This window comes from Nomia melanderi, chromosome 3 (assembly GCF_051020985.1).
Source record: "Nomia melanderi isolate GNS246 chromosome 3, iyNomMela1, whole genome shotgun sequence".
NCBI classification, from domain to species: domain Eukaryota; kingdom Metazoa; phylum Arthropoda; class Insecta; order Hymenoptera; family Halictidae; genus Nomia; species Nomia melanderi.
The window spans coordinates 12,066,838-12,087,138 of NC_135001.1; the positions used below are offsets into that span (position 1 = coordinate 12,066,838).

At 35.3% G+C, this 20,301-nt stretch overlaps 1 protein-coding gene across 4 annotated transcripts in view; it reads left to right on the plus strand.

Moving 5' to 3' along the window:
• Positions 1-20,301, plus strand: part of LOC116428167 (uncharacterized) — a 98,272-nt gene that overhangs the window by 12,586 nt on the left and 65,385 nt on the right. For 2 of the 4 annotated variants that reach the window (XM_031979447.2, XM_031979448.2), the window contains exon 1: positions 15,300-16,126. The exons of the other annotated variants lie outside the window; for them this stretch is intronic. In XM_031979447.2, coding sequence (XP_031835307.1) covers positions 16,093-16,126 — 34 coding nt within the window. In that variant the 5' untranslated portion in view covers positions 15,300-16,092. Of the gene's footprint in view, positions 1-15,299; positions 16,127-20,301 lie in introns of those variants that run through there. 4 annotated transcript variants of the gene reach the window in all.

A 20,301-nucleotide genomic window follows, 5' to 3' on the forward strand; every position in this document is an offset into this window, starting at 1 on the left:
AATTTGGTCGAGATAAGATAAAAAGAACGAGTAATTGGGTCCGACCGAATGTACTCTAGCTCTCTAGGTATTAAGAAAATAGAACATTTTTAACAATTTCATTCGAAGTGTGTCTAAAATCAGGTCAGATAACATGAGTATAAATGTTTCCTTAAGATACGTTTTCCTTTCTTTTGATCAATGTTTGAGATGGTACGGTGAATAATCAAATAATCGGAATGATGTCCAAATTGTAATCAAGTATAGATTGACAAGGAAACTGCTAATTGTTAGTTGAAACGAATGAGATATGCATTCAGTAATCGTTGTTTGAAAACAATATTTACTCCTCGCATTATTAATTTTAAATGAGACTAATTAATTTATTCACAGTTGCCTCTCTAAGGAACTATTATTAATTTAATTGTTAATCAAGTATATGATAACTTATCTTATTGTTAGGTAATTAAGTTTTGTTATCAGTCATCTAACAGATTCCACTCGTTGAGAACGGTATGTGTCAGTAATTGCAATTGATGTAGTGTGTATTTATTACGTTATTTATTTACCTATTTATTATTATAAACCATATATAAAAAATAAGTCAGCTTTCATTTTTCAATTGAAACATTGATGACAACTATATTAATTACATCTAAATCATTGTTTCCTAATTATGTTTTAATTTAATAACTCTTCAGAGAATAAAACTAAGTTTTTCTCTTCTTGACGTACAACTGCAAATGCAATTTGCAACTTATTAATTTCTTCCGTAAACTGCACAAACATATATTCTTGTTTCAAAGTTTTGAATGTTAGTAAAAATAGTTGTGATAATTATTATTCGCGAATTTCAACAACTTCGGGATAAACATGAAATATGTGTTTTCCTGTTTTCAATGGATTGACTGTATCACGAAAATTTTGCTGTCCGTATTGACAATTATATTTACCACATGCCCCTAACCGTACCTGAAAATACGTTATTGACGCATTGCTGTCGAGGTCAAACTGATTGGCAGTCTACCCATGAGCCCATAATAATTCAAGTCTCGTTCGTGGGTAAGTGTCATATTACTGTTATTGTTATTATACATTACTTATTATAATTGTTGTCATTCCAATTATTCCCGCAGATTTCCTTAATGCTGTAGTAATTGTCATAATTACGCAATACTCGGTGCTAACAACGGCAGTCAGTATGTTCAAATAATGGCTATTAACAGTACCGATGGATCTTTATACTGATAAAATTAACTTTAGACAGAGAACTTGTCTAATGATACCCAAACATTTCTTCGTTCAAACCGATTATCACATACATTGAAAGTTTTTTTAATTTTTTTTCACTAACATATTTGTATTGCGTACATGGTGAAAAATAGTTTATTTAAGTAAATAATCAAGCTGAATCTCACGAATTGAAATATACCTTTAAACATTTTCTGAAACTATGAGAAATTTTTCTGGTCGACTTAAAACGATATTTGCCACGTGGATAGGGGGGATGCGTTAACTGTCGATTTCGTCTTTGTATTAATAATTAATATCGAGAGTAATCGAGAAACAGGAAATTGTAGATGAGGTGTAAGAATATTCTTGTAGCGACTTGCATAATAACATCCTAATGTATCGTTGGGCTTGCCTTCATAATGTGCGGCTGTTTATCATTCCGATCAGTCGGAACGACGATCCAAAGCAGCTAGGCCTTCCGAGTACGCGACCCTTCTCTTCCTTCTTCCGTGTGCTACGTATGTATATGCCAAGTCCATCTGGTTGTACACACGAATTTCGAATTAGAGTGGAACCTCGATTATATCAACTTGTTAGACGACATTCGGACAATTGAATTCTTCCAATAATTCAAGCAACGATGTCTCGAAACCAAAATTGAATAGTGTTTTAACTAACACCATTTTTACCAATTCTTACTATTTTTACCAACAGTTAATTTAATGAAATTTATTAAATTGCTCAATATAATCTAATAAAATATAATCTAATAAAATTAATTGTATAATCATTATAGAAAAAATCGAACAGTCAATTAAGGGAAAATGATTAGAAAATAATTTTAAGTGAAAGTTTAGCATAATTATAATAAAATTGTAGCAAAATCTTCATCGGTTTACGTGATTCTTAGTTTGTTGCATGAAAACCATTACTATTATTATTGTTAGTTAAATTATTAGTTTGTTGTCTTAATCATTGTTAAACCTTAAAAAATCTGAACACAGTTAGATTTCTTATATCGACATAGATTCCATGAGTGTTAAACGTTTGTTGTACCTGGGTTCCGTTATCAATCCGACATTCGTTTCACGTCACAGAAGATACCGCGAGAAGTGTTTATTTACTGTTCGAACGAATGTGTGCAAAACGTTACGCTCCACGTGCAAGAGATGTTTACAATGATTGTTACACTACTTTAATTTCCACATGAATGGTACAAAGGTAAGCGTGTTCTGATTAAGTGCAGTCGATTCGTGAAAATAGTTTGAATCACTGGGTTGTTTATAAAATTCGAGTTCATTCATTGTCTCATGCAACATGGTGAATTATTTTTTAAACCAGTGTTTTCGAACATGGTTTTAGTTTTAAATTATGCAGAAAATAAAATTTGTAACTGATGAAATTTTTTTTCGTTAAAAATTTTAATAGATTCTTGTAATTCTTAAATGCTCTTTTTCCAAAGATATTTACAATTTCATTTTTGTAATTTTTATGATTCACACAATTTTTGAAGGCAAACCGTTGAGAGAAAAAGTTGACTTGACTGTACACATGGGAATAAGATTGAGCGAGGCGACCGTGTAAGAGAAGTACCGTGACAATATCTTCAATGATATCGCTGTCCCATTTGTATCTCAAATACTTTTCAAAATGCCGAAGCAGACTGTTATGTGCAGGCCGCGGATTTTCATCTGCATTCAATTTTAAACAGGCCAATTTACAGGATTATACAGTATACCGAAGCTTAAGGCTTTTATTGACTCTAAAAAGACTAAGGGTTCAGCATAAAAAACTTTTCAGTGTACATAACCGATTATTTCTGACGTTCTTCAAGAAAACTAGTATCACTATAAACTAAAGATAGTTCTTTAACGTTAATCTCGAAGGCATAATAAAATTCACGATTAATTTGTCATTGTTACTTTTTGTTATTAACTTCAATTTAATTAATATAATTGTTTGATACAAAGTATCTAAAAAAGGGACCTATTTATCCGTATGCTTTAAAATGAAAGGAACGGACTCATCTTGAAAGATCTACAGTACTTTTTAGGGCAATTGTAATAGTCTCGTGGTACGTATGGTCTTGTGATAAACGCGTTCCTTTAATGGAATCATTCCTCACGTGAAAGCACTTTAGTAGGCGGTCATAAGATACCACGTAGGTGCAGATGAAGTACCATATAATTGAATCTAATGGGCCAATGACGAACTGTCATGTGACAGGCACGAGTGAATTCGCTGCGCCGTAAGGAATTTGTCTCTTTAAATTTTGTGCGAGAATGATCGCGTACGAGTTCGGTTTAGTAACAAGAAATCTATTATTTCCTTAAAGATATAAAAACGTAGTTTTAATCAAACGTAATTTCTCGCCTATTTTCGATAAAAATGGTGTAGGATGCTCGGAGAAAATCGGAAATAATATTACAGACTTTCTGGCCAGAAAATACAATTTGATGAAAAGTAATAATAAATTAATTGAATCGAACTTATTTAGTGTTGAATATATAGAATATAGTTAGATTAAAATGATTATATTTTCTCCTAAAAATCCTAGTTGGAGGACAATTTCGTATTTTCTTGGAAACAAGTATTAAATTTAATAAAACGTAGTAGGTTATTTAATAATATTAGTAATGTTAAACCAATAGGGAACGAAAGGATCGTTTTTTCGACACAACTTCCAATTTTTGCATTGAGAAACAGCGTGAATTAATGAATATTTTCTACTGTAATGAACACTGACGAGTCTTGTGATTATTGCATAACAAATCTCTGTAGAATAAAAAAAATAGCATTCTGCGACTTGTTATATGATCGCTAAAATCTTCGAAAGAATTCGTTAAAGTGGTTTTACGTATAGGAATGTATGTGCTTACATCTACACAAGTATCTCTCGTATACACATTACAGCGCTGCGCTGCTTGCTGGGTCGCTGAGCATTCAACCGGTTGTATCTCACGTGCGGGACGATGGATTCTAAACGCAACAGTTTTATTAATTTCTGTTTTCATATGAAAATCATTATACCTTGTTCCTTAATATCCGAGTGTATGTTGCACAAACGTATAATTTATCGGGTGATTTAATTTTCAACAAGGCATCAGAAACTGAGTAGCTAATTGGTCCTTAGTAATCTGATTAACGTTACCTTTACCGTAGGTGTCAACAGACCTTTTAATATTTTACTTAAAAATTATTTTTTAACTTCAAGCTGTGTTACGTTTCTTATAATGGTTATAAAATTAATTTAGCATTATTATATTAATTTTATAATCATTATAGGAAAATCCGAAAAGTCAATCGAGGGAAGATGACAATTAGTCTGTGCTGTGAACAGTCCAACTATCGTAATAATATCACAACATTCATTAGATTGTTAAGTTTAGTACATAACCTCCATTGTTTTATAAATTACACGAATACGCTGCAGAATTAAAACTTTTTTTACAATTTTAGTATCAGTGCCCCTTTGTGTGTACATAACATTATCAGTGAATAATTGATAAATTATCAATTATAATCGACAATTATCATTATTATCCTTCTACTTTATATTCCGTGGAGGTAAACGCATTGACTGCTTATAAGGTTCGTTTACAAGTTCCTCGCGAAGTGCTTATTCTCTAGATGAATTCTTATTTCGATCGCATAGCTCCATCGATGCTTTGGCAAGGCGATGGACTATGTATAATGTATAATGCTGTTTAATGCCTCAAGAGACGCACGGCCGCGTTGTTCAATTCAGAGGCCTCTACTTACTTACTTCGCACTGTCCCCACTACTCTAATTGTAAGTAAGCTCAATGACCGGGACGAAAATCGAGGGTGTACCGACCCTGAATTTCGGAGGTGATTGCACACGGAATTAAATCCTTAACACGTTGACGGTCACGGCGATCGCCGGTGACCAACGCTATAAAATTGAGGAAATCCAATTTCGAAGTTATAGCTCATTCTCTGTCGCAAAATTCGTCGACAGTAACAGCAACCACATATTGTATACGTTTATTCTTAACCCTTTGAACGCGACCACATTTTTTACTATAAATGTTCATTATTTTTTTATGAATCAATGATACCTTTCATGACTAACGTAAAGAAATATTTTGCACGATTATCTTGTAAATCTTGCAAAATGAAATATTGAATGATATATTTTATAATTTTGCTGCGTTGACAATTAATTTGAAATTTATTATTTAAGTACGATGAATTTTATAAAAATCCTACAATGACAGTGATTATTTGACGTAACAGTAACGGTACGTTATTATGTTGGATTAACATTGAAGCTGAATGAAATGGTACACTTGCAACGTTACATGTTAAGAAACGCACCGGAATGCAACTATCGCTGAAGCGAAGGTATTTAAAAACGTTTACCAAGTTTACATGACGTTCTGCAGTTGGTGGTAACAATGAATGAAAAAGGAACGTTACTATCGTCAGAATGGAAGTTACAATTTGTTTTGTGCAACCTCGTGACATTGTGACTCGATACTAGCGACATATGTAAATACAATCAGTCTTCAAATGTGCGCCGACGTCAAAGGGGACACACAAGTCCAGAATTTTCTGAACGAACGGGATTCTCCAAATTTCTACTGATGACACGCTGCAGTTAATAAGTTGTTGAGCTGGCTTGATATTCGATAAGTAAGAGAAGGAATTCGTCTGCATTAACGACGGCAATTTAAATTTCTTTCGAGCGGAGGCCGAGTGGTACAATGCAATTCCTAAGTCTGTTCATTGGTGTAACACTATGTGTAATGCAACGTGAATTCTGTGGACGTGTCACGAACGTTTCACGACCTTAGCTTCAAATCATTGGAATCTGCGACGCGTTGCCGGTTGTAACGAATGTGTCAAATAAATCATTTGCCTTGATTACTTCTTTTGTAGCTGCACCACCGTTCGTAAATTACCGAACACTTAATTGTTTTCACAAAAATGCTAAATTTTACGTACAGCTTTTCAATTTATCTACTTTAATTTACTTTTATGTCACATTACGTAAGAAGCATCTCCCAATGCAGTTTTACAAAGGTGAAAGATAATATTCTGCTTTTCAATTTTTCGTGTTCAACCTTTAGGGGGAAAGAAATCCATTATTTTTCATACTTGAGTTTGATCTGTAAGTTTGTTCAAAAGTGGATTTGTAAAATGGATTACTACAGTTGACCCACCACGTCTATGCCAAGCTCCGACAAATTAAAAGTGCACAGGGGCAAGCACTCAGGATGCTCGCAACAATGGCTATAAAACAACTGTTGATGTTATTGGTCGAGTCGTGTGACGAAGACAGCAGACGGAACAGAATGCGACAAAGTGAGATGAAACTAGCTTATCATTTTGAATAAAAATAAATTAATTTATCAAAAATACGTGGTGGTAGAGTGGTAGTGTTCCCTTGTTCCTGTGACTTCTTACATAGTTTGGTAGAGCTCAGCATGAACGCGGTGGGTCAAGTGCAGATGGAAAACTGCCCTGAAAGAAGAAGGGAATTATATTTTGAATTAATATTTAAAAATTGGTATGATATAATGAAGCTTTTTCTTGAGATTAAAACTGATTAACTATTTACTAATTGATAATATACTAATTAATAGTTCATTCTTCCTCCATAGAAAGAAATATTTCAATGATTTTAAATATTCTGGAAAATATATTTTTATTGTTATGTAAGGAAACATTGAATTCGGGAAAACAATAATGGGTTATCGTAACGAAACTTATCAATAGATGCGTATAAAAATAATAAAAAGCTATGTCGTCACTACATCCATAAATGACTCAACCTTCGTTAAAAGTAGCAACAATAATAATGACAAGCAATGATAAATAGTAATTTCGATATGTTTTGTCGCGAATTCATTAATCGCGTTACGACGAGACAATGTTCTTTAATTAGCAACCGAACGCACAAGTACGATACATACACTCCAGTGTCTATAGAACACCGTATTGTGGCCGTAATAAACGTTCATTCAGTAATGATGTTGACCTACCACTTTGCCACGATTAAAATGCTATGCGCAGTACAATATTATTTGTCTAAAAATATTAATTAATTTAAAATAGATTCGGAAATCTCTTGTACGTTATATCGAAAATTTTTAGTTTTTTCATTTTAAAATATTTGAAGTTCTGTAAACATACGCACATATAAATTTTAAATTTCGGTTACCATTCATTTGTCCACATTTATCATCATTTATAACCAAAACAAGCTTTTAGATTTGAGAGACTTAAAATAAGTGTTCTGACTACTATTTCTGAATTCACAAGTAAAGAAGTTTTTGTTAAATGTTCTTGTACGAATTGAATACCAATATTATAATGTTATTAATAATATTAATTAATATCAAATAGTAATATCTTTTTTCTTAAAAATTCAGAAGTAAAAATTAGAGCACTATTATTTTGAGTCACACATTTATTACTGAAAACCGAACAAATAATAGAGAAACGTCTATTAATTCTTTCATACGTTCAATATTTCTTAAGACGTATACAGAAACATTTATTGCCAACCCTCAACATTGTAACCAGATAAACAAGCCTACATTATATGCGTTGTACATTTTCTTAGAATGAAATCTATCATTGCTCCAAGCTGAACTCCAATTACAAGGCGCTAACACAATGACAGATACTCTATTATTTTATAAAAATAAAAAGTTTACAAAGCAAACTATGCGTGGAACAACGACTGTTCTAAAACCCCGATTAGCTTTGATTTACGAGTACAATTTAAAGTAAAATTTATTGTCTAATATATCAAACCTCTAGTGCCTACTTAAAAAGTGAAAGAAAGGAAAAAAGAAAAACGGCCTGTTTACGTCGTAAGACCGATCTTACTATTGTTCCCAGGTCATGGAAAAGTTTTATCATTATTTTATCTATCTTCGCGGCTACCGTATTCTCATACGTTTCAGCATCGAGATAAAACTTCAGCATAAAACGTGAGAAGGTTTTCGATAAATGAATGGATATCTAGAAGAAGCGTACGTTACAAATTGCTCAAAAATTAGTTTTCGCGATAAATGGACAGAACGTAATGTAAAGAACGTTTTCGTACAGCTTTTGTTTTTTTTCTGAACACTCTTTCACGACGGGCAACGTGATTCTACGTCAATTGAAATTCTTTGGCAGGATCCGTGCAACGTAGTCCCACGTCATTTGAAATTCTTTAGCCAATTACGTTTTATACGAAATTATACGACCTTATTCAGCTAAATGTGTTAATCATTACTCTAGATGCCGAAAATTAAAAATAAACATATATAACCATAAAAGAAGAGTAAATATTAAGGATCATATAAAACCATAGGCTATACTAAAAATTTTAGTTTTTACTTCATGTCGCGTGCTTGTCACGTTACTTTACGACGTGAACGATTAACAATGATATAGTTAATAAATCGACAATTCTATATTTGCAAGAGGTAATACATTATTTTTTGACTAGTAAATTATCATTTCTATTTTTCAATTTTGAAAGAGGGGCACATGTTACAGTGTGCAGTAATTTGACTTTCAATAACAATATTTTTACCAATTGTTGCATCTAAGTGTAATTCTATTCACCGCAGAAATACAAATGCATTATTACATTCAGTAATTCTTTAAAATTAACAATTATAATAATTAAATAATTCTTATTTGCGAATAACGAATAATTTATATATTTATCATTCGCAGATAACAAATAAATTAAATTTACTTTTTATTTTTCACTCGTTATTTTCAACAACTTTTGCCCAGCGTTGCATATAATGACATAAGAAACGTATACGACACTATCTTGCTATCAATCGAACTTGTAAATGCGAATGAGAAACGACGAATGATAAAAAGTGAATAACTTGGATAACAAATAACCTAATACCGCGTCATTATTTATTCATTATTGTTGTTCAAATAAAGTTTTATTCGTATAAGAGCCAACATTCGTCGATATTAAATCAACCGTTATATTGTCCGTCAATTTCGTCCGAGGTACATACGTTTGTTTGTATAATTCGCGAATTGTTTGCAGAAGAACTCGAGTCTTTAGAGTGCTCGTCTTGTTGCTCTGCCACAAGAAAAATATGAGCCGCGGAATCGATAAAAATAAACGTTGGGACGAAAGGTGAACGTTCTTGGAAAGAATAGTCGCGTATGTCCCAGCAGAGTCTTGAAGATCCTGAAATCGACGTTGTTTACGAAAATTCTATCGGGATGAGTAATGAACTGGTGCGCTTCCGATAATGAGAATCGTTCTTACCACCCGCAAAGTCATCAGCGAGCAAGCTCGCGTCGTTTATCGTCACCGTCAACCGCATATTTTCGCTATTATTTACGCAATCTCGACGCGTATGTCAATACGTGCCTCTCTCATATGAAAACACTTCGACATGGACGAATGTTTAATGCGCAACGAACGATCTACGATTCGGAAATTCAGAGAGGCGAACAGGGACGTCGTGCGTATTTTTGTGTATTACGTTCGTTTTATAGCTTGTCGTGTTGTATATTAAGTTTTCTAAGCGGATAAGTAAATTAAATTAATGTTTAGTGGGTTTAAAATTGAAATAAGAAAATAATTTCTGAACAATTAGTACGCCTAATTTCGAATGGATTTTTACATTTAAAGTAACTTCAAAAGGATAAATGGTATTTTAATTATTTTAGGACACTTAATAATAACTTGTAATTAATTTCAAATTAACTTCTACATTTAAAGTAAATTAAGGAACATTCAAAAATTTCGAAGAAATAGGTCGTCAAAATTGTATTATAAGTATTTCACATTTTAAGGTCTGGTTTCGGTAACAGTCTTACAGGTCGTTGAACTGTTTTCAGTGTTGGTTAGAACGTGGCATCGCGAAGAACGGATATTAATATCCATATGTATCCATAAAAGTGTCGATTATCTTGGAGTGACCTTCATGACGACCTTGCGGAGACTCTGTTATCACTGAAAGATGCATGCGCGAAGATATTTTCAGTTCAAACTGTGTTATCGGTTCATTATGAAGAAAAAGAAGAATTCGAGTTGTATTGTGCCTAAACGGAAAAACTATTTGTTCTTGATAGAATGAAATACTTTCAGCTTGATTATTTTCCGAGCGCGTACTCAATGTTTTCAGATAATGATGGAAAAACAACGTGGTGTTGCAGGAAAAGTTTCCATCGCTTGTGACAAAACGACTACATCATCGTTCGACAAACGTTAAGGAATGTTTCCGAAACACCTGTCTAATCTGAATAGCATAAATTACTCTCGATGATTACGAAACTTAAGGAACTTAAGTAAGGCCTTAAACGAAATAACGGTCGTTCGCTGTGACTTTGACGAGACGTTCATAAAAGAGATTAAGCATATCTGACTGTTTTTCGATAATACGCAGCGAAGAATAAGGAATCGGAAGCAGATCGAATAACAATGTTAAATTGTTATTTCTAATAATGAAACGCGGGTTGTACAAATTTACTTCGTCCCAATACATTACTTATACTGTACTTACTGGGTATGTTGTTTGATTTTTTGAAAATTTCTTTTAATCGTTTACCTATTTATTTTACTTTATTTATTTTAAATTAATAACATTACATTTAGAGAACCAAATCATGCAACCTGTTACAAAAATATTATATAACTCGCATTGTTATTCGAAAATGGTGATGTTATCTTGGTACATGCTTGCATGTAGTAATAGTAACAAATTGATTGTTTTTCAATGTATTAAGTATGCTCTTTAGTAGTACAAACGCGTAGTTTATTCTTATATGTAGCTTTTGTGTGGCAAACGATATTAAAAAATTAAACATTGCAAAAACAATCAGATGCAAAATCGATTGTTTTGACAGTCAATCAATATAATCATGTGGATTATATTGATATGACCGTATAATCCACATGATTATACCAGAGTACGATGTTGACTACTATACTCTTACATAAATGTAACGATCTGGCGGTTACTTGACATGATTTACCTTTTCCTTTTTGATAAATAACAAGTAGAGGGATTTCAAACTAGAAACATTTGTATTTTAATCCATTCTCAATGATATACTGTAGGCTATTAACGAATTATCAATAAAATTAAACTTCCGAGATATACTACACATTATATTTACGAATAATATTAACCAACGTTACGGTCGATTTACTCTAGCAAATGGATTGCAAGGAGCTTTATTTGCCTGAATATTTTTGCATCCTAAAATTTGAACATTACGCAGTTTATCGCTTCTTATGCGAGAAAAGCTCGGCGAATTATGTAAACGGAGTATTTGTTTAATGTCTACCAACTGTAACAACAGTTTTAATTTCTTGAATAATATTTAGTCAGACTCACGAGGAAGACTATATTTATACTTAATAAATTAAATTTATCAAGTATAAATATTATTTTATCCTAATCAGTACTTAATATTTCTTATATGTTTACCTTTATTATAAATAAAATACCTTTTCCTTCAAATACATTATTAACAATCAAATAATTTGTATTTGGTCACGAATGTAATTATAAAACAAAAGATTAATAAATAAAGAGAGCACAGGTCGAAAAGTACTGACGTAAAGAATAAAGAATTGTCGAAAATTCAAATTAACAAATACAAGATCGTCTATATCATTTTATTTAAACAGCTTGTAACATTAAAAAAAAATTGGTAATTTGAACCATTATATATATTCCATAATCTCTTGGGGAGTAATTATGCAAAAATTGAATTAGATTTGTCAAAGGATTTAGGATTTGTGGTCCGTCTTACTAAAGAGGAAACCTGAGCTACACCGTCAGTCACAATAGTTGTCCATCTCACTCCGTCCACCCAATTATTATGTGTCTGGAATGATTAGTGTGGGGTAGACTACTATTGTGACCGACCGTCTACCTCAGATGCCTTCTTTTGCCTATAATAGGGAGCAGACAGGCATTCTATAGGGCTGGCGGAGAAGTATTGTCGGTTTCATGGACGCACAAGTGAATTTATTATGGTCCTATTATCGTTATTCAATCAGTTGTATAATGTCCACTCTATTATATAACTTCATCCTACTATCCTACGAATTCCTTATTCTTTAAAACATTGTGCACAAAAAATAATGTCTCTTTAACTCGATCAAAAAGTGACATTACTATGTCACCAATCTGATGTCTTATGTAGAAGGTGTCGTTGAACCGGTAAAGAATAATTCTGTATGAAAACAATAAGTAAAAAATATAGAAGATCTTATTGCTTGAAATTTTCTTTTCAACAATACAATTTCTAACAAAGGTTGTTTTATTTATAAACATAGATAACAGTGTTGATAATGGTACCACCTGTATTTTGTCAGGATTCAACTATGATTTTTGGTTGAACTGTGAACTACAAGACAACTTGTTTATTATTTGAATATTTTCCTTGTTGGCAAGAGTAATTCCCAATAAAAAATAACGGACAATCGACGAAAGTAAGACCTGCCAAGCGAGTTCCTCTCCCGACACGAAAAGTAAGTTTCCAGTTTCGCTTCGGGAAGACAAAGGAGCAGAGTGTAAGTATACGTGATGGCTAATCGGAACGGTGTTCTTATCTTCGCGTAGTTAGACGCATAGTTTGTGACGTTTGAGTGTTGTCGGTAACCCGGAAACCATCGAGGTTAACGGTCATCAGTAAACTCTTTCCAGCGCAAAAACTTCTTAAGCTCCTTGTTTTGCAACCGCGTTTATCTCTATCGCGCTTAATTGTCATTCCTCAAACGATTGAATGGGTTGTTTGCATATTGCCCAGCTCGAATTCAGTTCGAATATTCTACAGGCGTGTGCGACGCGTTGCCTTAGATTATTCAAATTTCAGGACTAACGCGATTGCTCCGAACTTCTTATTCAGTTCCAGTATTTAAAGACCCGGTTAGTTCGCCTTTTAGCTCCTAACGTTCCGACAAGGATGAATCTTGAATTACCATAACTTCAACAGGAAATTTAATATTCGTTGCCACAAGCAAATATAGCTGGCGTACCGAAAAACAGTATAATAAATTGTAAATTTTCGGAATAATTGATTCATTTTAATAGATGATTTATTTTATTCAAGGTAATGCTATGTTTATTTATTCATGTATTTGATATTACGTAATACAGTGATAAATGATACGAACGTTATTAATATTGTTATTAACATTTTTATTAAAGTTGATTTAAACTTCAGGAGATTTATTAATATTAGTATTATGTTCCTAATAAAATGATTAGTGTTATTATTAATAAATACATGGGGAAAATGGGAAAATTTCCATCCATTGGTAATTACCGTTCGTCATAACGCGTATTCGCAAGACGCTCCATAGCTCTGCCATTCAACTGTCTTGTTTGGTTATTTTATTATACCCGGCTGCCGGACAGCCGGCGATAACCATATTGTTTCGACAATGTTTCAATGTTTACATCATTACAGTAGAACTTTACTAAGTATGCTAAACACGCGCATTCTCTACATACGTTACATACTGATCGTGTACTGTGACGTACTCATTTCGAAAAAAGATAGTGTATTCCATACAGGCATACAAAATCGAAAGGTTCGGAAGAAAATTAATTAAGTTGATCACCATTTTTGTTCTTTTATAATTCCTCTCTTAACTTCGAATGTTCTGTTATGTTTTTGTATCACTCGATCCAATGACTATACGCTTTCAAACTTGGCTTTTGAAATTTCCTCGATACCCAACACCGCAGCCACCAAAACTTTGAAAACCAGTGTCAAAACATGCTCGAAGGTGCATTCCAATAACCAAAGTTACTTCCATAAGCTACTGATCCAAACACGGAAGATTCCGATACCCAATACTCCAGCCACCGAAACCCCCGAGACCAAAATGTCAAAACATGTTCGAAAATCCATTCCAATAAACGAAAAAAATACCCCCGAAACACGGAAGATTCCGATACCCAAACGCGCGTACAGGTGTCCAGGTATCGGGCATCGAGCAAAGTATACACCCGCCGTTTGTCCACGTGCGCGCATACTTTCTAGGCGAGCGCGGCGTCGCGTCGCGTCGGTCTGCTTTCTAAAATTTTTGTTCGCGTGCGCGCATGTTCGCGTGTATCCACTATACGTACTATTAGGAGATCACTTGATGGCTAGGCCGAGGAATGCGGGGCTGATTGATCAGTTCTCGTCTTTCTTCGCCATATTTTCCGTTGCTTTTATCTCTCATATACTAATATTTTCGATCGCCAATTTGCTATTCGCGAATACGGTTATACGTAATCAATTGATACTATAAAATTGTAAACTAGAAAGATGCTTCTTGCCTCTGTATCATTCCTCTGGGCATCAAGTCATCTCGCAACCATACTTTTCGTCTCTAACGAGATTGCTAATGTTTCGGCTAGGTGTTCGACTAGCGTTAGCTGGGTGATCCGTTCCTAGTTTTCATCGGTCATATGTAAACATACTAACGAATAGCACGATAGTGTTAAGATTCAGACGAGAACAGCCCGAAAACTGACCAACCAGAGCTGCATTCCTTTCGCCAGCGTTCTCATCAGAGACCCAGAACTCCAGGCAGTCTGTATAGATCCCCGCTAAGTGGCCGCGACGATAAACACGTGCGTCGCGTATCGGTTCTCATTGTGTCGCGTCCGACGCCGATAACAGATCTAATCGAAAACCCGATGTCCGGTCGTTCGCTGCGTGACAAACTCCGGCGGAGGACTGAGAGACCTGGGCTGCGTGGCGCGCCGCCGGTCCTCTTCGGCTGGCTGCTGTCGTCGTTCGCGCTCGCGACGGTCTACCTGTACAGCGCGGGGTGCCGGGCGGGTGGATCGGGCGCAACAGGTGCGCGCTGCCCGTCCGTTCACTGATTTTCATCCGCGTCCGACGTTCCCTCGGCTGTTCCCTCGGGAGAGAAAAACGGTTCGGTGTAAATGAGAAAAGACGAAAGCACGGGTACTACAGCGGTAGAACGGCTGCGGCGGTGGTGGCTGCGGCGGCGGCGTCGGTGGGAGAAGAAGGTGGTTGGAGAAGGAGAAGGAGGAAAGAGGAGGTTGGATGAGGACGAGAGGGAGGTGGAGGGTGAAATGATTGGAGAGGGAACGGGAGCATTCTCGGTTCAGTCAGTCCAGCGAAGTCCGTCGAAGGTGAAAAGTCTCCTCTTTCTCTCTTTCACCAAGCGTGGCGGGCTCTCGTAGCCCGTGCTACGTACGAACGAAACCTCGACCCGCTCTCTGCCCGTTACTTTTAACGCGTGAACGCGGTTTCAGTCGCGTGCTCTGCCCGCTCCGAACGGCCGCGAAACAAATAGTGCGTACACACCGTCCTGTGCAGCTTGGTTAGTGCCGCCGGAGAGCTTTCTACCGTCTCTCTTCCGATATAGGGGGACGGAGGCAGGGAACACAGAGAAAGAGACAGAGCAGTCTTATTACATAGCTACCCGCGAGACAGACTGATAGTCGGATAGATACATAGATCGGTGTCGAGAGCGGCGTTCCAAGTTTTTCGAAGCGAACCAGGAAATCCACGGCAGCCAGCGGCTCGGCGGCTGCGGCGCGGACCGATCTCTCGCCGCTCGATGAGAGAGCCGCGCGGCGACACGTATCGCGTTTCGGGGACGAAAAGTTCGATCGTCTGTCGCCATCTTTTTCGAATGTGACAGCTCTTCTTCGAGTGCGCGCGGTGAAGTTTCATTTTCTTTTGTTGCCTCTCGTACGTTTTCCTTGGTTTTCGGCATTTTCCGCCGGCGCGTTCGAAAGCGCCCGCGGAAGATCAGCCTTCTGTCGAGGTTCTTTGGCGATCCTCTTCCCGGAGCGTCTAATGTGTCCCCATCGGACGACACCGTTCCTCCTCTGCGCTGACACACTGTAGGCAGCTCCGATTCTGCCAATTGCAGCCGACTATGTTGGAATTCTCCATACAGCATGCCGAAGTCGGTAGGTATACAGACCACGGGGTATATGTATGCGCGTACGAGGTGTTTAACATCGGTGCACGGCGTATATACGTGTGCCGCATGCGGGAAAGAAAGTGCTTTCTCGTTTTATTCGGCTTTTGTAACTCGCGGCCGCGAGACGGACGGCACGCTGGCTAGGTCTCTCTGTCACCTAAAAACGCGGGGACCGCGGTCGCGGGCTCTCTCGCTCGATCGTTCGATCGCGCGGTTTCGTCGCGCGACCCGCGGCTTTCGATGAACACAGAGTTGGGCGAAATGCGATTTGATTGTTAATTTGTTCGATTGTTGGTTAATGTAGTTATCAATTGTTAAATATGTCATTATTGAAATATTATTATTAGCCAATGGTTAATTAGGACAGACTCGGTTTCGTCGAGGGACGAATGATTTGTAATGAACGCAAAGTTCGGCGAAATGTGATCAGATTGTTCATTTATTCGATTGCCAGGTAATGTAGTTGTTAACTTTTGAATATGTGATTATTAAATGATTGTTATTAATTTGTAATTGTTGACGCTTTACGAACGAGGATATGTAAAAATATTAATATCTTTTTTGTAAATTCTTAAATAGGTAGAAGGAATATTGAACTACGTTATTTTATTGACTGTTATTGGCTTTCTGTTATTTGAAGGATTAAATTATTATGTGTACAAGATCGTAGCGATGGTAGGAATCGTATGAGATAATATGGGATTAATTAGTATTCACCGTAATCACTGTACTTCCAATTGAAGATTATGAAGGATAATTTGTTAAATGTAATCTTATTACACTTTGCCCAACTCTAAATGTATGGCTTTTTTGATAAGTTGATTACTTCTTTTATTGGTTTGCGATGGGTTATAATCAAATTTGTTATAATAATATTTTATTTAGAATATTGTGTTTTGAAAGGAAGAAATTTGAAATCTGAATTTAACACGAGGCCAATTAAAAAGTTCCTCTTATTTAAGGAATAAATTGGTAATATCGAAAGTAATTGTCAAGTAGTGACAATAGATCGTAAAAATCTCCAGCTGATAAATACTGGTCTGGATTAGCTTAAACATATCTAGACGCGTATTACGCTTCTTGTAATGATTCAATAGAAAAGATACTGCATTTGATACTATTAATCCCAATGCATTAAGACATCCGTTATTGCGACGAATATTTTAGTTGCTGTCTAATTGAAATGTTTTACGTTTAATATCAGAATGAACTTATGGTACAAGTCATTATATTATTGAGGTAATTCCGATTTCGAAAAAAAGTAGGAAGTAATCGGAACTCTATTATAATAATCGTGCATTATCCAAGAAATGTTCGCATTAATATTTTGCGAATTAAATAGAATAAAAATTAACATTCAGTTACTGAAATAAAGTTGATCAATAACTCGATGCAAAATAAAATAGATCAGTACTACGATGCAATGCAAAATAGAATTTTGCTTTTCCGAGTTTCCATTGCGATGAGAAGCACTAAAAAGAGGATTTAAATATCGAATTAGACCCAATTAAACGGGAATCTGACACTAGAATTAAACCTAATCTGAAATACAAATCTCGTTGCCGAGTTTGACCGACATAAATTTGAATACCGAATAAGTTTATGAGGCAATAATTTCAACACTAAATTAAAAACTCGGCGTCATTAACGTTGCATTCGAACCACGGCCAGACATTTAATCAACACGCGATCACGATCCTTGAATATCTGAGTTTTAATTAAAATTTCGTAAATTAAGAACGATGAATCGTTTCTATTGAGCTGACAGTATGATTTATTTCGAAAATAATAACTAATTAATATCTGTCAACGAGCTCTTTCTTTCGACACGACGGTTACTAGATCAGCACTTACGAAATTGTAGCTGGATTGAAATTCCTAACCAGGCGGAAACTACAAAGCTGTGCATTAAGAATCAACTGCAAAAAAGGAACGAGGAAAAGGAACATTGCTTTTAGACGTTCATTAATCGAATGATTCAAACACATTCCTGTTTTTAATCGACGGACCGAAACAAAACAAATCAAATATTCCATGTAATATGCATTTCTTGCGTCGTATCATGTAATATTTTTAGTAAACAGATGTTCGTACATTTGAATACGGCAAAAAGAATTTTCTTAAACGATCAATCACAAAATTATATTTAAAACATACAAAACAGATGAAGAACGTATCAAAATGATTTTAAAGAAAGTAATATTTTCCGCGAGTTAGTTAAAACATGAAATTAGCAAGTAATAATATTCTTATCGTTAAACATTCGAAAAATTTCAAAAATCCTGTGAAATACGTGAAGATCGGGATAAATCTAATAATTTATAAACGTCATACAGTGTTGACAAACACAAAGTTGGCGCAACAAATGAAAAGAAGTACACAAGGAGAAAGAGCCGAAAAAAGAGAAAGCGCAATAAAAAGGAAAAGTAAGGTTACAGTTCATATTTTTTGTCCGCAACACCATTTTACATCTCGGTTGCGTTCGAGGCGTGAACAACAGATTAAGAATACCGAGCGACTTGTGAAAAAGAGGAAGAAAAATCAGCCATCCGGTATAAATAATACAATCTCGACTCCATTATCAGATTAAGCGCGTAGAATGTTGCAAGGATCCTCCCAAACGTGCGTGTTTGCGCTCGCGTGTTCCGAATCGTTGTTCCACGTAGCGTGTAACATTGTTTAGAATGCGAACGCGAAAAGGGAAGACATTTATCTTGTCCGAAGAAGTAAGAATTACAGTTCCTGATCAAAAAAATTAGGGCCGCCATTGATATCATCTTTGAGAAGATCAGCAATGAATCAGCAGTCTGATTCTTGTCTGGACGTTTCCTCATATCCATTTTTTATAACACAGGCTTAATTCTTTTGCCTAACTTATTATCCTACGATCTCCTTCACAACTGTGCTTGATAACATTACTTTATTGTTAATAATTTTGTAGAAAAAGAAAAGGATTATATACTGATTCCTTGGCTACGTTTACTCTGTAACTTAAAGATTGATAATAGACAAATAATATAAAATTTATGTTAAAAAACAATTAATTTGTTATAACAATTAGATTTGTCATATTCAGTTTCAAATTCTCGTGACCAGTTTGACACGATGTTATAGGAGAAGAGGTTAACTCTTGGTCTTAACCCTTTGCACTCTAGAGGCGCCTGTCGGTCGCCAATTGATTTGATACAAGAAAATCATAAAGTTTGATATTTAATATTAAACTTTCTATAATGTATTAATATGCGAAACCAATGAAATAAAGTTGTTCCTGAAATTATGTGCGATTTCTCGTCGAGTTAGTGTCAGGAAATGTCGTCTATGCCCCATTAGAAAATGTTGAGTATTAATAGTGAAACACTGTCGAAGTACAGAGGGTTAACACTACGATGAAAAACTGATTATTAAATTACCTTTTGGACTACCAATATTATGATTATGCGTATGATCCCGTTTCTGCTCGAAATCCACGTTCCCCGTGCCAGGGAACGAACGAGAAAGAGTGAGAACGTATCGAGAACCATCTCACGGGCGCGCCGTTACATTTCTCGCTTTTCATGTTTGACACCTACGACACCTCTTAACCCTTAGGTCCCAAACAAAAAGGAAAGATACATTTATTTTTACGAGATAAGTTTACTAACTTATCATTTTTAATAAGCATAAATATTTTTATCGAAAATTCTATTCTAACTGTCAAGAAGTTATAGTTAGCTAGTGAAATTATAGTTCAAAGTTATATTTATAGAAAATTTAATTATGATATGAATTAATTGTAGTAGAAATGAGTAAAATAGTTAACGACTGGAATAATGTTGAATGTTGAGTCTCCCTCGACATACGATCGCAAAGAGTTAATAATCTGAGGGTGCCGTCGGTCCCTAAGAACAGACAGTATTAAGTTTGAAAAGGAATATTTTACAAATCATATGATATTAACAAATTTCTTCACAGCCTTTGCAACGAATCTCATTAAAGCATCGTAAACGAAGAAAGATGTTTTCTGTTACGTCTGTTGCTTGTGTAGAGACGCAATTTGTTAAATAACGCGCCGCCTAAATGGAAAGCAGAGCAGAAAGCATTTCGCCTTTAACATATTAAAGGGGTAGTTACCTACGAACGTCGCAAGAAATTATCGATTTTTATGAATGTCTTTTGTAATTT